At 41.4% G+C, this 16,784-nt stretch overlaps 1 protein-coding gene across 1 annotated transcript in view; it reads right to left on the reverse strand.

The window, feature by feature from the left end:
* The window catches only part of BBX (BBX high mobility group box domain containing), a 132,356-nt gene that overhangs the window by 48,013 nt on the left and 67,559 nt on the right, over window positions 1–16,784 (reverse strand). The window contains 4 exon segments of the mRNA XM_040569161.1: window positions 1,450–1,648; window positions 7,576–7,610; window positions 7,613–7,817; window positions 9,356–9,526. Of these exon segments, the coding sequence (XP_040425095.1) occupies window positions 1,450–1,648; window positions 7,576–7,610; window positions 7,613–7,817; window positions 9,356–9,517 (601 nt within the window). The 5' untranslated portion in view covers window positions 9,518–9,526.

The raw sequence follows: 16,784 nt of genomic DNA on the forward strand, positions 1-16,784 counted from the left end.
TGGAGCAAGACCCCTATGAACTACTATACTCATTGATTCAGTCTGCAATTAAAAAAATAAAATAAAATCACATCTAGCACAAAACAGAGCCTTCTTCAGAAGTGAATGGCTCCGCAGGTAAAACAATGGATTAGATTAATTTCTAATCAATTCCTAAGTCTTCTGCTCTGACAGTTGTTGATTAAAGACCTCTCTTATCAGGAGCTCTACAGTTGGACAGCCCAGCAGGAGAAGTGGGGGACAGCAGCCAGGCAAGACCAAGACCTACTGCTTGTTCTTACTGTTAAGTCAGTCATTTTTTAAGGAGCATAAAGCATAAGCATTACTCCCCTGATAGCCAAACCAGAAAGGGATGAAGAGGCTTGTGGGTTTTAGAACTGGTCTCCCATATATCACTACTATGTTGCATGAAAAAGTATTTTGAATTACATTTCACAGTTCCTTTGTAGCCAGGAGGAGTTCCATTACAGGAATTTTCATACCATTATGAAACTGGCAAAAAAGTGTAAAAGCCTGTTTATCCCTTTTTATCCTTTTTTCACTTGTTCCATAAAACTATTTTCCACTCTCTAGATCAAGATGTCTCTAAGCAGAAAAATCCTATCTGTCACACGATTATCATAAACTAGGCAGAATACAACAAAGTTTGAAATACATCAACTTTAATAAAATTAGAAACCTTAAAAAGCCAAAAAAAAAGTGTATGTGTGTGGAATTATTTTCCACCTTGACTCTTAGGTTCTTAAGCTGCCAGTATTTAAGAACATTAATATCTCTGTATTTCAAGGTCATGATTGCAACAGTTCTGCTATTTGTGGATATCAGCAAGAGATTATCTGCGTTTCACCAGTTCAGGTTCTCCACCTACACTGATTAAAGTTTTTTATTATTATTATTTAAAAAGATTATGTACTCCTCCCCCATGATATGATGGGAAAAGGCAAATTTTAAGTAAAACTGAATTACACTTTTCTTGCTTTAAATATAAAAAGCCTTAGTTTCACAGGTACATTCATCCACAAGAATTATTAACACCTCCAACTTCAGACACCAATAAATTATGCTGGTAAACAGCAAGTTATTAAACACAGTACTAGCCTCCATGAAAGAAAGAAAGAAAGAAAAAAACATACTATCAGCACTATCTTTCTATGACTAGGAAATGAAAATCTCTAGTTCCGACAGCAAATAAGCCTGAGCTAAAAACAAATCAAATCTAAATGGCCACATCTTAGAAGCTGCCACATATCTGGACTTGACTCTAAAACAGCAAATATGTAGTATAGAAAATGGTACAAAATTGTTACGCAGAGGCTTAAATATAGTCTTAGCAACTTAATTTGGGGACATGAAATGTATTTGCAGGTCTTGCAGCTCAATCTCAACGTCTCATCCTCAAACAAAGCAAGGATGCTTCTTGTGAGAAACTTCACAAGACTGAAATCTCACCTGCCATCCCGAAGTTGAGCTGTGGCATTTCTTCACTTTTTGTCACTTTCCTCGGGCTTGGCAAATCTTTTGCAGAGTCTGAAGGGAAGGCCCACAGTTTCTTCCTGTTTGTAACAGTGGAAGTCTGTGTTTTCACAGGTTTGTTTGTTGTGGGGCACCACTTGTACCCTGGATTTGCCTTCATAAATGCATCCTTGTACTGGAAAAGAAAAGGAAAATTACCAGTTGTAACATTATACTATCTACAGGGCAACAGGGTGCACTTTTTATAAGAGGATTTAATACAGTAAATAATCCTTAAATGTCTTGATTATTTTTTAACAGTTTAGTCATGTGCTTAGAGTCTGACCACCAACACAATCTAACAGGAAGAAATATTCAAATAAGCAAAGCTGAGCTGTACTTAAAAAAAAAAAAAAAAAAAAAAAAAAAAAAAAAAAAAAAAGGTTTGTCTTTTCTCTCCCGAGGGTTTACTACACATATCAAGTTATATCACACATAAGAAGTTGTGATCCTGCAAACTGCTCCCCAGCATTTACATGCTCACTGCTTGGGAAACAGGGAAGACAGCCATCTGAACTCTTTCTCAGGTAGTCTTTGCTTTCTAGTTTGGATGAAATGAAAACATTCATTTGGCAATAAATGCAGCATAATGCCCCTTACTTTGCACTTGTTCTGTAACACTTCAATATTTAGAATATTTGAGTTATGCTCTTTCCCAGACCAAGCACATCCCTCTGAAAATAAACCGCTACCTACTTTTCTCTTTTTCAGTAGCTTCTGATACATCACCCGAGCTTTCCTTCCAAAACCATGCTGCACGGCTGCAATAAAATGAACTGGGACCATTGAAAATTTTCTTTGGCCTTGAGCACATATCTTCATTGTTTGCTCTACTCTTGGTATGAGGCAGCAAAACATTCTAAGCTAGACTACACAGAGGGGGAAAAAGGATCTGGATCCTACACAGTTCAGTTGGAATAAAGGCACTTGGAGTATCTATTTTCAAAATGTGGTGGTGATGTTTCCCAAGTACCTTGCTGCCTAGGCAAAAAAAAAAAAAAAAAAAAAAAAAAAAAAAAAAAAAAAGATCTTTGACCATTAACAGCAATAAAAAGAGCTCACTTCAGTATTTCAAACTTGTTGCTATGCAAGGTAGAGAAGGGACGAATGAGAGGGTCATGCCAAGCATTCCAGCTGCAAATGTTTGTCTAACAACTGATAGGCACTTGGAGCGCTCACTGGTGTGGGAGGCAGGCTGCCAAGTCAGCACCAGAGCTCACCGCAGGGAGAAGGAGCTCAGCACCTCCTAAGTCATTATTAGGTGGGTCTCGCTGGCGACAAGTGAGCGAGAGAGCGGTTTTGTCCTGAACTACAAGGCAGGGCAGCTGCAGAGAGTTTCTTCTGCAATCACGTGTGCTCCCACCTGCCCAGCTGTCCTCAGTCTCAATATTGCCACGGAAAATCACCTATGTTTCATGCACATGCATGCCATAGGAACACACAGAGGGAGGAAAACAAAAAATCCCTTGGGTATCAAACACAGAGGAGCACTCTGAAAACCCTGTCCCTCTAAGAGAGTCACTGCTGTGCTCTCCCAGATCAATAAATGCCACGACTTGTGGCAGGATCTTTGTTGCATGCACATCTCTCCTACTTTCACTTCCATCTTAATCTGTCAGCCGGCACTTTCTTCCCCCAGACTGTAGCAAGGATACAAACGATTCACTTTACAAGCAGCACGGCACCGTGTGAACCTGCTGTGGGAAGTCCTGTATTTACAGAAATGGCCATAAATGATAAAATACAGAGACTGCTGACCCACATACACCCAGTATTTTCTGGAGAGGGCAAGTGGATTAAATCTGCGAATGAAAGACTGCAACACTCTCATCTCGCCCCTTTTCCCTTCTCCTCAGTTTGGTTCGGGAGTTCATTTCGCCAGTGAATGCAGACCACAAAAATAGCCTCACAGAGGGGAGGGGAGGGGATAAGGGAAGAGGCGGAAAGGAAACACACAAAGAGCAAGCTTTGCCTTCCATTGTTAAAGCACCAGCCCACTCATGAATCATGTTTCCAGCCTGCTGAGTTAAAAGCACAGAACCTCTAGCGATGAAGTACGTAAGCCCTTCGTATCGGTGTTGCTGCTCTGAATAATTGAATTATTCTGCGGATTAATTTGACAATCCAACAGGCTGCCCATCAAATGAGAGCCATAATGCATGCCATTTGCCAGACGAGGCAGCGATAAGCTTTTAATCAGTTTCCAACAAGACAAATTCAAGTGACGTGGTGTATTAATGGATTTTTCCTCTGCAGAGCCAAAAAGTTAACATTAACTGCACTCTCCAAAGAGGAGGGAGCCAATTCAGGCAGGACAACTCATCGGCTCCTTTCAGAAATTCAACAAGCAAGATAAAATGAAAAAAAATGTATATAAAAAGTTAAACAACCACCAAGAAGCAGTTTTATAAAATGCATATAGGGGCCTGATCCAAATCTCCGAAAGACTTTCAGTATTGATTTTCATGACAATTACACCGAGGCCTAAAACGAAGTGATGGATTCTGCTTGGCAGGTCATGAGAAGATAACTTAAATGAGCTACACGGTAACAAGAAACAGCCAAAGGCAATAGAGGAGCTTACTCTTTTCCTCCATTCAACCAACTGTACAGTAAACCAATTTAACACAGCAGCCTAAGGAAGCCTCTGAAGTCCCTTTAAAAAAAAAGTTATATTCTTATCCTGGAAGGTAAAGGCACTACCTTCATTCCCATGCATAGTGGCATGCCAGTGCCTTCAGGACTGCCCTACGGGGTCATGTCCTGAAATTCCAGGTAACACAAAAAAAGCACAGGATATGTTTGTGGATCGGTCTGATGCATCATTTCCGCTTTGTGACAGCCTGGGGAAGGATGCAATATGTGCTGGGATGGGCGCCGCTTCAGACCTAAGGTCAGAAAAGGTGCTGTGTTTAAATGCAAGCTCCTTTCATCACCAAGTAAAAAGATTTGCTTCCTCCAGCATCATGGGAACAGAAGCACACCAAGCGGACTCAAGCTACACAAGAACAGTGATTGTTTCACTGCATATTCTCCATGCCAGCTGAAAGCTTCCAGCCCCCGAACAGGGCAGAAGCCCTGTAAGAGTTAACAGAGCACAGCCCCCCTATTAAACACAGTAACCAGAAATGATGCAGCTTATTTACGAGCGGTCAGAATTCATTTTCCTCTCGGTGAAGTGAAATGCTAACACACGGCAGGAACACTTGTGGTTCTACTTGGAGTATTTATCAACTACTGGGCTTATATCCCACATAATAAAACTTTCAAAGTTGATCTATGAAGTCTGCAGGATACAAATGGAAAGCCTGCTCCTTAAAGGAAACACCGGCAGAAACCGACACTGAGCTTTGCAGGCACAGTATGAAGCCTCTAGGGCAGGTGTTGCTCCAAGAGACTATTAACCACAAGACTGAAAATAGAAGGAGCATGGGGCCAGTTCTTCTAAGAAATTAAGGCACCCCAAGGTGCAGACAGGTACATAAAGAGATTTTCCAAAATTGCCTGAATGAAGCATAGACCTCATCATCTTCTCAGCTGGAATCAGGGATAGGTATCTAACTCACTAGGAAACTTCTCATAATTCCACTTGACAAAGTACTGGGGTGCCTCACTTGCTATCTTTAAAAATCCTAGGTCTTACCTACTGCTAGACACACGTAACAAAATGTACCAACGCCTGCTGAGATAGTACCAGTTGCTGATACTACGCAGGTAAGAAACTGAAAGTTGCTCACTTGATGCCTGATCTGAGTTAACTGGTTTTGTAAACTCTGGCTCCGAGTAGTAAAACCATTCTCAAGACCGTAACCCAACAGTGCTTGTAGCCACTGCAATTATGGACCACTTCTGTCAAGCCCACTTGTATCTCTGGAAGGGCGACGGGATGCTCAGGGTACACAGGACGTGTTGGGGGTGAGGGAGAGGTAGCAGACATGACACAGGGGTCCTGTGGGAGATAGCTGTAGGCTACGCAGTGAACACTGGCAGTCCAAGAGCAATGAAAAGCTGCATTTAGGTAAGGGGAACTCATCGTTTGCGTTTTAAACCTCAGCAAACTTTTATATATACTTGTGTGTGTATATACACACACACACACACGCACACACACACACACACACTCTCCTATACATATAAGTCCTTAAACAGGAGTGTACCAGCACAATGGTAACTGTATGTTGTTCCAAAGGCATTCACCTCCTCAACCTTTAAATGAACTCTCCTTAGGAAAAAACAAAACATCGATAAATGGTTCTAACTAGAGCTAACATTAGCATCCTTTTGACAGTCTCAACAGTAAACCTAACTATAAAACTATAAACCTGAACAGTTTTTTTTTTATACTTAACCTATAGTTAGGTATAAACCTACCTATAAAAGCGAGTGCTAAACCATGCAACAACTCCACACATAGAACAGGCCTGTTTGTGAAGAAGGCCCAAATACGTCCAGTGACACATTATAGCTGCTAATTATTGTTGTAACATACAACCATTTAAAGAATAAAAATTATACATTATCTCTCTGCTACACATTCTTGGAACTAGTGGTAATGATCTAACTACTTAGATTTATTGTTTCTCTTTGACACTGAATATGCAATCTGTTCTTCATGCCAACAGAAACAAATAAATCACTACAGGAACAATGATTTCTACAACAGTATGATTAATAGTTTCAGATCTGTCATTTCATATAGAAGTTCTGCAATTATTTTCCTTCTTAATGAGTAAGTTTCCTTCAGCAAGACAAAAGGCTAAGAAATCAGTCACATCAGATTTATTTCTTCCAAAAATACTTTCTTCATTTTCGTCTTTATTTTCTTTGCATCTATACCAAACCTCCTAATTGCCCTTTCCCCCCACACGTCAGGAAGCATCACTGATCTGTATGTGGGAATGCAGAACGTATCAGGAATGGCTGGACAAAGCTAAGGCTCAAATATTTCAATGCTGTGTCACAAATGGGACTTCAGAGGTACTACACACACTACTTTAAAAGGACCTGCCATGCAGAACACTTGGTTGTTCTTGCAAGCCTTTCCGTGCTCATGCAAACTACTGACATGGCTGGATCTTATATATATGTTTTATCAGTAGCAGACAACTTCACATGACTATGGTTTTCCCAACTGTTTCACAGCTGTGTTTCTTGTAGTACACTAGCATAACTTCACAAATGAGAGAGGTCCTTCCTTCTCACCGGCCCTCCATTATTTTTTCTAAGGCTGAATTCAACGGTTACCCACATTCTACATCATGCAGGTAACTACTGCATTGTCTTTTGGGGTAGTATTATCAGCCTAACTGCCTGTGTCTTGCACACTCTACAATCAATACCCACAACACTCTTCCTGGGGAGAGCTTATCGAACATGCTATTTCCCAAGAAGCTTCAGTTAAATTTTAAAGTCACATAAATACACTCTGTGAAATATGGGAATAAATCTCTTTTCCTTGCTCCCAGTTAAAGGGCTCTGACTGCCTGTTCCTCTCTGATGCGGATATTGGACTCTGCCTCACCAAAGACAGCTATATCAGAAATTGGTAACGATACAAAGAGAACTTCACGAAATACTATTAAAGTTCTTTAGCATCAAAAGTAAAAAGGGACTGAATTTGTCAACTATACTTTTGGCTTGGTCAGCCTATATTGTTGACAGCAAATGCACAGCATGAAGTAGGTATTGCTACAGCCAGCTAATATGGAACTGTATAATTTATTGTTTTCGATTGCCACAATCTAATGCATTAATGCTTTTAGTGCAGGAATTATCGGGTGATATCTACCACAAAGTATATAGTGGTTTGTTTTGTTGGTTTTATTTAATGATTATTAGAGCTACACTAGTCTGTACACACAGACCAATTTCTTTGCAGTCTGGTCCAAAAGACCAAGTGAATCCAAGTAAGAACAACAGTAGCTCTGGGCACCATAATCCCACTGGGGAAGCTGAGGAGTCCAGAGAAGAGAAAGACCCTATCAAAAGCACTTAATATACTAAGAAACAGAAGACAAACATGTAATAAACTCCCTTTACATCTACCATTCATACAGTACGTACCTCCTTGGCCATGTCAGTGTATTTCTGCTTCTCTTTGGATCTAGAACAGCCCACCAGTCTGCCAATATCTTGGTTGCGCCACGATTATCGAGGCGGGGGTGTTCTTTTCGCACGAGAGAGCGATGGCGTTTGCAGAACAAGAGAAATGCATTCATTGGTCGGCGAGCTCGTTGCTCCGAGGACTCGTCATCTTCAGTTTCATCAGCATCCTGCTCTAAACCATCAGCGCCGAGGAGCGGCACCTACCAGAACCGAAAGGGAAGGGCTGTAAACTCAGTTATAGTCTGAGAGCGTCTACAGATGTGTTTGAATGAGGGAGACGCACACAGATTTGCACAGCTGTCTGCAAAGGCCATCTGTTCCATCTAGAAGACCAGGAAGCCTACATCCAACCTCCTTGCCTGAAGGTCCAAGGTTCACTCATTCAAGACTTAGATGCTGACTCACATTCAAGACTTCAAGACCTTGATGCTGACTCACAAGTGGAACAGATTTCTAAGCTGAGGACCGTTCTCTAGTAACGGCCCTAGAGAGGCCGGAAGGAGGATATCCTCACTTCCAGTTTCCTACACGCTAGATGTTATCTCGGTGAGATGAGGAGAGCAGAGCTGTCTTGGAACTCAATCACACCTGTTTGCAATGACAAAGTGCATAGGAACAAAAGCGCACAGGAAAGAGTTGTTCCCCCATATGCCATTCATTTTTCAGCTTGAGCTGCGCTGCCTTACAACCTCTGCAGGGCAGCCTGGTCGCTGCCAGAAGGCAATTCTCAACAGAACCCGCTGCTGAAATGCACTCGTTCAGCTCAGAGACCAGCACATCACTCACGCGACAGACGCACCACAGAAAGCTAGTTATAACTTGCTGAAGTTATTACCGTATGGGACAGAAAACCACCTCCTACCTAACCGCAACATTGCTACTTTACACCATGTTGTGGAAAGTGACTTGGGGTCGACAGACAGCGCTGTCACAGCATCAGGCTTCTCCTAGTTGCTCTTTACCCTTGTCAAGGCCCACTCTTCCTCACCAGCACATCTCAAGGCAGCCTCCTCAGCACTGACCTCTCACTGCCTGCCTTACCAAGGCATCGAGGAGATGCCGATATGGACGTTAACCACATGATGGAAATGTCACGTCTCCAAAATCTATCACCTCCCATTCCCGCTTCTTGTTACAGAGGTTGAGCCTAAGTATACATTTGTGAGGTGACGCAGCAGGATCCTTACAAAAGAAGAGTAAGGCCAGCATCATTGAAGAGTACCAACACACCAAGGGTCAAACAGGAGAGAGATTATTCCACTTGTGCTCACAACATTCAGGAGAATATGCTGAATTTCATATACAAAGATAGTAAAAATTGTTGACAGACTTTCCTTCTTTTTTTCCTTTTATCTTTTTTTTTTTGTAAATATTAAAAATAGTCAAGTGCAGGCTAACATGTCTAAAGTAAACAAATAAAAATGTCAGAAAAACAACTTTAAGAGATCAAAACTAATATGTGCAGCGTGTAAAACCACTTAGTTAAAACTTTTACAATCTAACTCAAAAAAAGCAGGGTTTTGCCCAAGATTTTGAAATAATGGTGGAATATTCACATTTTAATGTTATTTGCTACTTGCTTTTAGAGCATTATGTGCACAGTATCACTATTTTATTTTTTTTATTGGCTGGGTTAGCTCGCAAAAGAGAACAGCAAGAAACACAAAGTAAAAACACAGCTGGGGTAAATCTGACCCACCATTCACCTTCTACAGTCCAAGCATCCAATGAAGTCTACCTTATCAATATCTTCTTCTTCCTCTTCTTCCTCCTCCTCTTCAGAAAAGTCAAGGAGTTTCTTGGCAAGCAGGGGATGCCACTGAAGACACTTTCTTTTTGGTCGCTTCCCAGTTCCTTCTCCTTCTGTCGAATGATCCTTATTCCTACTACTGCCTTTCATTACTGTGACCTGCCATGCAAAAACAGTCAGATGTTCACAAGAAACCCTTACGCACAAATGACCATCATGCAAATACTTAGACAAGCCCATAACAAACGCATGGAGCTCCTACACAAGACACTGAGAAGATTTTTGCACGGTAATAGGTAGAGGTTTATTTTTTGATTGTCGCTAACAACAATGATGTATCCTTTCTCATCCCAACGTTTCCACCAGATCAATTAGTGAGATACAGCTGAAGAGGATGGGACAAAGACAGTAGGCAACCCAGCTCCCAGATGTGCTCCTGCCTAATCGATAGCATGAGTGCTCATACTCCATTAAGCAAGGGCGTGAGAGTCTACGCAGCTCCCCCAAATCTGTGCACACTCCACTTTTTCATATTTTGCTACAGAAAAAGCCAGGAAATCCCTCTTTTTAGCAGTAGGACGTATCAGCAGCTACTCATCTGTTGATCACCTACTTATATATAGCAGTGCTGATGCAGAATCCCATGACACTATGAGCTAGGATTTCCCAAGTGCCATTAAAAAGTGCCATAGGGAAATCTGACTCCTTGCCTAAGAGAAGCGAATTCTCATAGATGAGTTTGAAACAAACAACCTGACACTTGCAAAGTACTTCTCTACGAGAGCCCATGTACAGCAAACCGTATGTTCAATCAAGGGCCTGCAGTCAGTAAACAAAATTCACACACCTGTCTTGTGAACGTCTCCTCATCTGAGTACTGCTCAGTAAAAATATGTGCTTATCACATGCTAGCTACCAGTTTAAAGGATGGCTTAGAAGATGTGTTACCCAAGTAAGACTTGCACTGCACTTACACAGATCTTACATGCTGTGCACTTACACAGGCTGCCCAAGCCCTGGTGCCACAATTAGGGCAAACGCCTCACTGGAACCACTTCAAGCAGCAGTACCCAGCAGCAAGAGGCATTGCAGCTCCAGCCCTCTTCCCGAGCATCCCACCAGTTTAGCAATTACTCATTTTGCTTTTCGCTGATGTCTTCCCAGCGTTTTTTGGTGGTTAACTCACTGGCATTTTGGCAATATGCCCTTGTTTGCTCTAGGAATGTGTATAAGCAGCTGCTTCTCCCACAGACTTGAACAGCACAGAAAACAGAGGGAACTTCAGACACCCAGCTTGCTGGAGAAAACTACTGAACCCTGAAAGAAGTAGGTTCAGACATCTGAACTTTAATATATAAAAATGGCATTTTCCTGTATGTGTACTAGATTTTATTACTTCCTCCCTGCTTATCAATATTATCTGCACCCCCAGTCAGGGATGCCCTGTGACTTAGCAGCTTTCCATTAAGCCCCACACTTTGCAGTTCCCAGCATACTGCTTTTACATGGAGCACATTCATGGCAACCACTCTACTGTACATTTTCTGTAAGCAACACTTGTCCTTTCAGCAAGTGTTATATGACACATAATCATGCACCATGCCACATCTTCAATCTGTAACTTGCAAAGAGGATCCAACAAACACAATGGGAATGAAATACACAGAAACAACTTTGGCTTCAAAACATTAAAAGATGAGAAGGATCAAGCAACAATTCAGTACTGTGAAATGCAAGGTTGAAATCATTGCTATCCAACAGTAAACTTCATCATGTACTGTTCTGCACAGCGCTTCCCACCTTTGTCTCCTAAAATGCTAAATCTCCATTTGCTTTTGCCGTGCCGGGTATTTTTGAACACAGACCAACAATGTAGCTGAATTATTGTTCTAACTGTTCTGAGACTTTAGAGTTTGTTATACGACAAGGACTTGTCTGTTACTGCAGTCAGTAATGCATGTGGCCGATTTCTGAGCACGGGAAGTGTGTTATGAACGGGACAGAGTCAGCTATGCCAGCCCTTACCACTGACTAGTTTATGTATGTTATCATATGGTTTCTGCCTACAGTCATTCAGAAGTAAAACGAGTATTACTGGTAGCCTTCTACCTCATTAGTATGAAGCTAAATTAATGTTTGAAGTGTCCTCCATGATCCTCCTTTAAAAATCACAGCTGAAGTCCTAACGCGATTTCAACAAAATCATCTCTAACCAGCAGCTTTCTGCCTCCTGCCCTCCTGAAGAGAAGTCAGAAAAGTTCACAGGACGTAAGTAATCCCACAGTGCATTTTGTACAAATTCTCCATCATCTTTAAGACCCTACCTATGCTCCGTGCCAGACACGGCAGGTGAAAAGGGAACCTGAACGCTGGCTACCTTTCAAACCCGTAAGGGACTCTCAGCACATTATTTCTCTTTATTGCCACCTAGCTCACGAATAATTGTTTTTGTTTTCCACGCATGTAGGCTAGGTATTGAACATCCAATTAACCTAAAATAAATTAACCAACATTCACTGCACACCAGTGGTGAAAGAGAAGCGTATGCTCAGCTGGAGGAATTCAGCTATGTTAATTAGGTTGTTTTCTCAAATTGTGATCTATTTTACCTTAGTGGTCACACCAAAGCAACAGTTCTGCTCTGCAGAGGTTGTTTTTAGCACGGCAGCTCACCCTATCAGCTGAACGAGCATCTTGTAGATCTCAGACACAAACCCATAGCTTGGTTATTTAACGGGCGCCACCTATTGCAGACAAATACAGGGTCTCTCTCTCTTCAACTTTGGAGCAAATGCCTGCAACAGCCTCAGTCTGCATCACCTAACAACAGAAGTCTGACTGATTTGGCCCCAGCGATGGGAGGACTGAGGCCACAGCCTGACTGCAAACTACTTCCACAGCACGGTCCAGAAGCCTCCCCACCTCAGGCAACCTATCTACTCTATTCCCTATAACCACTCTTCTTTCCTATAAAATAGTGCATAATTCATAACACGGGGAGATAAACTACTCCACTGCTATTTTTTAATACTTGTGTTTCAAATATTCCCCCCTTCCCATTTTGGTTATTTAAGTTCTCTTAAGTTTTGACCTATGTTTCAAAGCCCTTTTTTGGTCCTGACTTTTTGTTGATGTCTCTCACAGTCCACATAGGACTGACATTATGAAAAATGTTTTTCTTCTCTATTAAGTTGCACAGAGCTTTTCCTCTTAAAACAAATAAAAAGAAACCTGACATGGTGTGATGAACTTGTTTTCTTTTGGCCTGCTTCACCTCCCATACTATTACCCCCACACTGCATGGGTATTTCTGCCACAACTGCTGATGGACTCACATACAGTCATCTAATTATGAGAGGAGCTGTCCCATCCAAAAAAACATCTAATGAAATGGAAAACACATCTAACATGAACAATTTCATTTATTTTTTTGCATGGAAGATTTTGGCAAGACATGCTATAACTACGTAAACAAGATATTCAATGCTCAAGTGAACGCATGTATGATTAAGCGACAGTGCAAGTCTTACTGGAATTAATTACTTGTTGAATGGCAAAACATCAATGGAATCCATTTACTGGAACCTTCAGATTCGACTGATTTATCCATTTTTTTCCCTTGACATATAATCAACAGCATGTTAGTTTCTTGTTTTGTATGGAAGAAAAGGAGCTGGCAGAGAGAAGTAGGCAGAAACATCAACTCCTGCTTTCCCTCTCTGGGATCCCCGAATGCTGGCATGTATCCCCTTGGAAATGGTTTGGATTCTACAAAAACTGAAGCATGTGCTTAGGCTTGGCAATTAAGCGGTTCTGGGGAACTCACAGAACAAGTCACGGGCAGTCTCTGCAGGATCTGTGGCTTAAAAAGTATAAAATACACACAGCACTCCAAGTGCAAAGTTTGCAACAACAGGAACTTATGAACCATATCACAAAAATGTAACTAATTCTACAACATCACTAAAAATATCATACATCTTTTAAGGCAGATTTAGTAACTTCTAGAAGTTAGCAAGAGGAATATTAAAGCCAGCTAACAATATTTTACAAGATACTTTTTGGCTTCAGCATGATAGAGTGGCAGACATAGGGAAAAAGAAGGAATATACCAAAAAAGACAAGACAAGAGTATGTACAGCTTTGCTTGAAATAAGCCACATAGGCTTTATAACATCACCAGAGGATTCCTGTCAAGGCTGATATTCATGATCCATTGACAGCAAGATACACCTTCAGAGAGATGTTCTACACATCTGTACCTTCAGTGCAGATACAGGTCAAATGGTACTGAGGTACTGCACCAATAAAAAGATTTTAACCATTTTTTTCCCCAGATTTTTTGTGCTGGCTATTATATTTCCTTTCTGGTCCTGGAAATGTTAATCAAAGAGTCACAATTTTCTTGAACGTCTTATACATATGTATACTTAATAGGGGTTCAGAGGGGAAAAAAACAACACAGCATACCTGAAGAAAAGAGCTGGATGGGGGAAAGAGGTGGGGAGAGAAGAACGATTGCTTAGTTTTTTATGACATACATTTTTAATTCAATTATGTACCTGCAAGTCTTCCTTTTTTAAATATTCATTAGCAACAAATGCTTTATTACCTTCACTAAGTTTTGCTTTTCTCTTATATTGCTCTGTTATTTACAAAACCTGGCAGATAGGTGACTAACTTCTTCATTCCTAATTTCGGGACTACCTTACCCCACGGTTGATCTGTCACTCAGAATTGTGCTAGCACTGAACAGGCTGCACTTACCAGGTGTTCCCCACGCTATACCCTCATATTTCACCAACACCAAACTCTTTAAAAAGGCCCTAAAACTAACAAAGCGCTGCAAGACACATGGCATAACAGAGGCTTAAGGCAAGAAATCCAAGGTCTACACAAGCTGAGTCACAAAGACCTGAACTGCAACTGCAACATAGTCTCTGTTGGAAGGCTCTCAGCACAAGGCCTGATCTTCTGCAACACTCATTTCCATTTGGACAGTGGAAATGAATTTGTTTTCCTGTTACCTTAAAACTACTTTTCCAGGAATCCAGCTGGGTCTCTGCTAATTCCATATAGGTTACTGGCACAAAGCAGCAAAGGGAAAAATTCAAGTGGATTTTCCACGCTTTTTTTTTTTTTTTAAACACTATCAAAATTCTCTGTTACTTTATAAAAAAAGAGTGACTTTATAAAGCCAGGAGTGACAAGAGGAATGAACTATATGATACTAATGCCTCGGTGTTTTGGGGGCTACGGAGCCTATGAAAGGAGCTGTGTCAATAAAGAAGCTGCAGACTAGGCAATGAGGTCACTTTCTCACAGGTCTACTGGGTGGAATAGGTATTTGAATTACCAAATAAAAGGAGATTGCTGGTGGCAAAATGACACCAAAGTGAATACAAAAGGGTTTTATAAACATAATTTTTTTTTAGCTCTGGAATAACTGAACCAGAGTATTTCTGTAATGAAGGACAAAACCTAGTCGGTACTAATTACTGACCAGTCAGTGAATGTATTCTTTATTGTTTCACAGCAGAAAGCCATTAATGAGCTTTCTAACTTTTGGAGATGTGATGGCTTAATGGGGGACATGCTGAGACTCAGCGGAGTTCTGCTTGCTGGCAGAGGTTTGGGATAGGCTGTCACCACGTGCAATGCTTTGCAACACAGCAACAAGTCAGCAACAAGTCTTACTTAATTTTTAATGACACGCTCTTCCTTCTCGATAAATGATTTTAAACTACTCCTTATTCTCTTGGAAAGCAACTCAGAGTTGAGTTGTTTTTCTCAAATACATAAAATTTAAACCCAAGCCCACCAAGAACATCAACGCACCTGATATCAGGATGACTTAATTAAAAAACAGGGGGAATAATTGTGTAACTAAGGTTCACTTGCCTTTTTACGTGGATTTCTTTTAGTTTTGGTTAATATTGGCATTGTTAATCCTTCCAAGCTATCAGTCAGAACAGTTGTAAGTGCATTTGAAATGCTGGCTCTCTACAAATCTGCTTTTAAAATGGAAGCCACATGCCGACAGCAAACAGACAGGATGGAACAGCAAAACCTCACACTACTTTCATTTACTACATGGAAACATTTGCCTATGCTGTGCCAGGAGTACTCTGTACTGATGTGCTTGTGTCACCACTTCAAGCAACTGTGTTATAAAAGATATTAAAACAAACATGAATCTTTCCATGAGGTTTAAACAAACAAACAAAAAATGCAGCTTGAAAAGTTAGATGTGTGATCTACTGCAGTCATAAAATGACAGCTGACTTCAAATAATGATTTCAGTGTTTTTTTCTTCTTTCTAGTTTTCTTCTCTTCCTCTGTAAAAGACAATCAGAAAAAATGCAATAAAATAATATTTTGCTTTGTAAGGAGTTCTTTAGGAACATCCTCATTAAAATAAATGAAAGAGGGGTAAACTCTCTCTGTTACAAATATTCCCTTCAAAAGGCAAAACACTTAGGAACTGGATGCTATTGCTACTGTCCATGAGTAAACTGACCAGGAAACTAAAATTGTGGCTTTCGTTTTGTTCACCCCCACCTCTATTTACACGTGTGGTTTTTTTCACCTCCAGTCTGAAGGCCAGGTAAAAGCCAATTATTAAGCAAAACCCAATCAGTACAAGTATTTTAAATCTGTCAGCGCTGGAAGGTAACAACTACTAGGCTTGAACGAATCAACTCCTCACAAGGAACACAAGGAACCTTCAGGAAGCAAGAAATGGTTTGGGAAACAGTCAACCTTTTATTTTCTACCATGCTTTATCCTAAATACAACCTCTGGAAGTAGTTGGGAGTTCAAGAACTATTTACGCACTTTTAAAACACAATAGCAAAACGATCCCATGATAAACAAAGACTTTTCAAACACACTTGCCGAGTAGGGGCACACCAGGTCCTGCCATATTTTGGATATGGCTTTTAACGAAGCCCTCAGGGATCCAATGGCAGTCCACCCCTTTGCTACCACTTCCACGCCCAGCCAAACACCCGACAGCCACTCGTGAAAGCGCACGCAGGCGGCCAAGCCCTGCTCTGCAGGCGAGCATCGGGACAGTACGGACATGGAGATAAAGAGGGGGTTGAAAGGAGCATCTGGGGCATAGGTTTGGGCAGCTTTTCCACAGCCACACGGCAAAAGGGGAAAGGGAGAGCAAGGACTGCAGGTCAGCCTGCAAACCATAGGCTGGGCACACATGCTGTTTTCAGGCTGCTGTGCCCGGGTGCTGACTCCCTGCTCACATCGAGCCACAACTGAGTGCTTCAGAAAGGGAAGCTGTGGCGAATACCTGCTACAGGGAGGTGGGGGCACTATGACGGCTCTTGGAGCAATGCCCTCACTGCAAGCCCAGGGAGAGCCGGTGAGGTGCCTGAGGTGCTCCTGGGACTCTGGGAGA

Source organism: Cygnus olor, chromosome 1, assembly GCF_009769625.2.
Source record: "Cygnus olor isolate bCygOlo1 chromosome 1, bCygOlo1.pri.v2, whole genome shotgun sequence".
Taxonomy (NCBI): Eukaryota; Metazoa; Chordata; class Aves; order Anseriformes; family Anatidae; genus Cygnus; species Cygnus olor.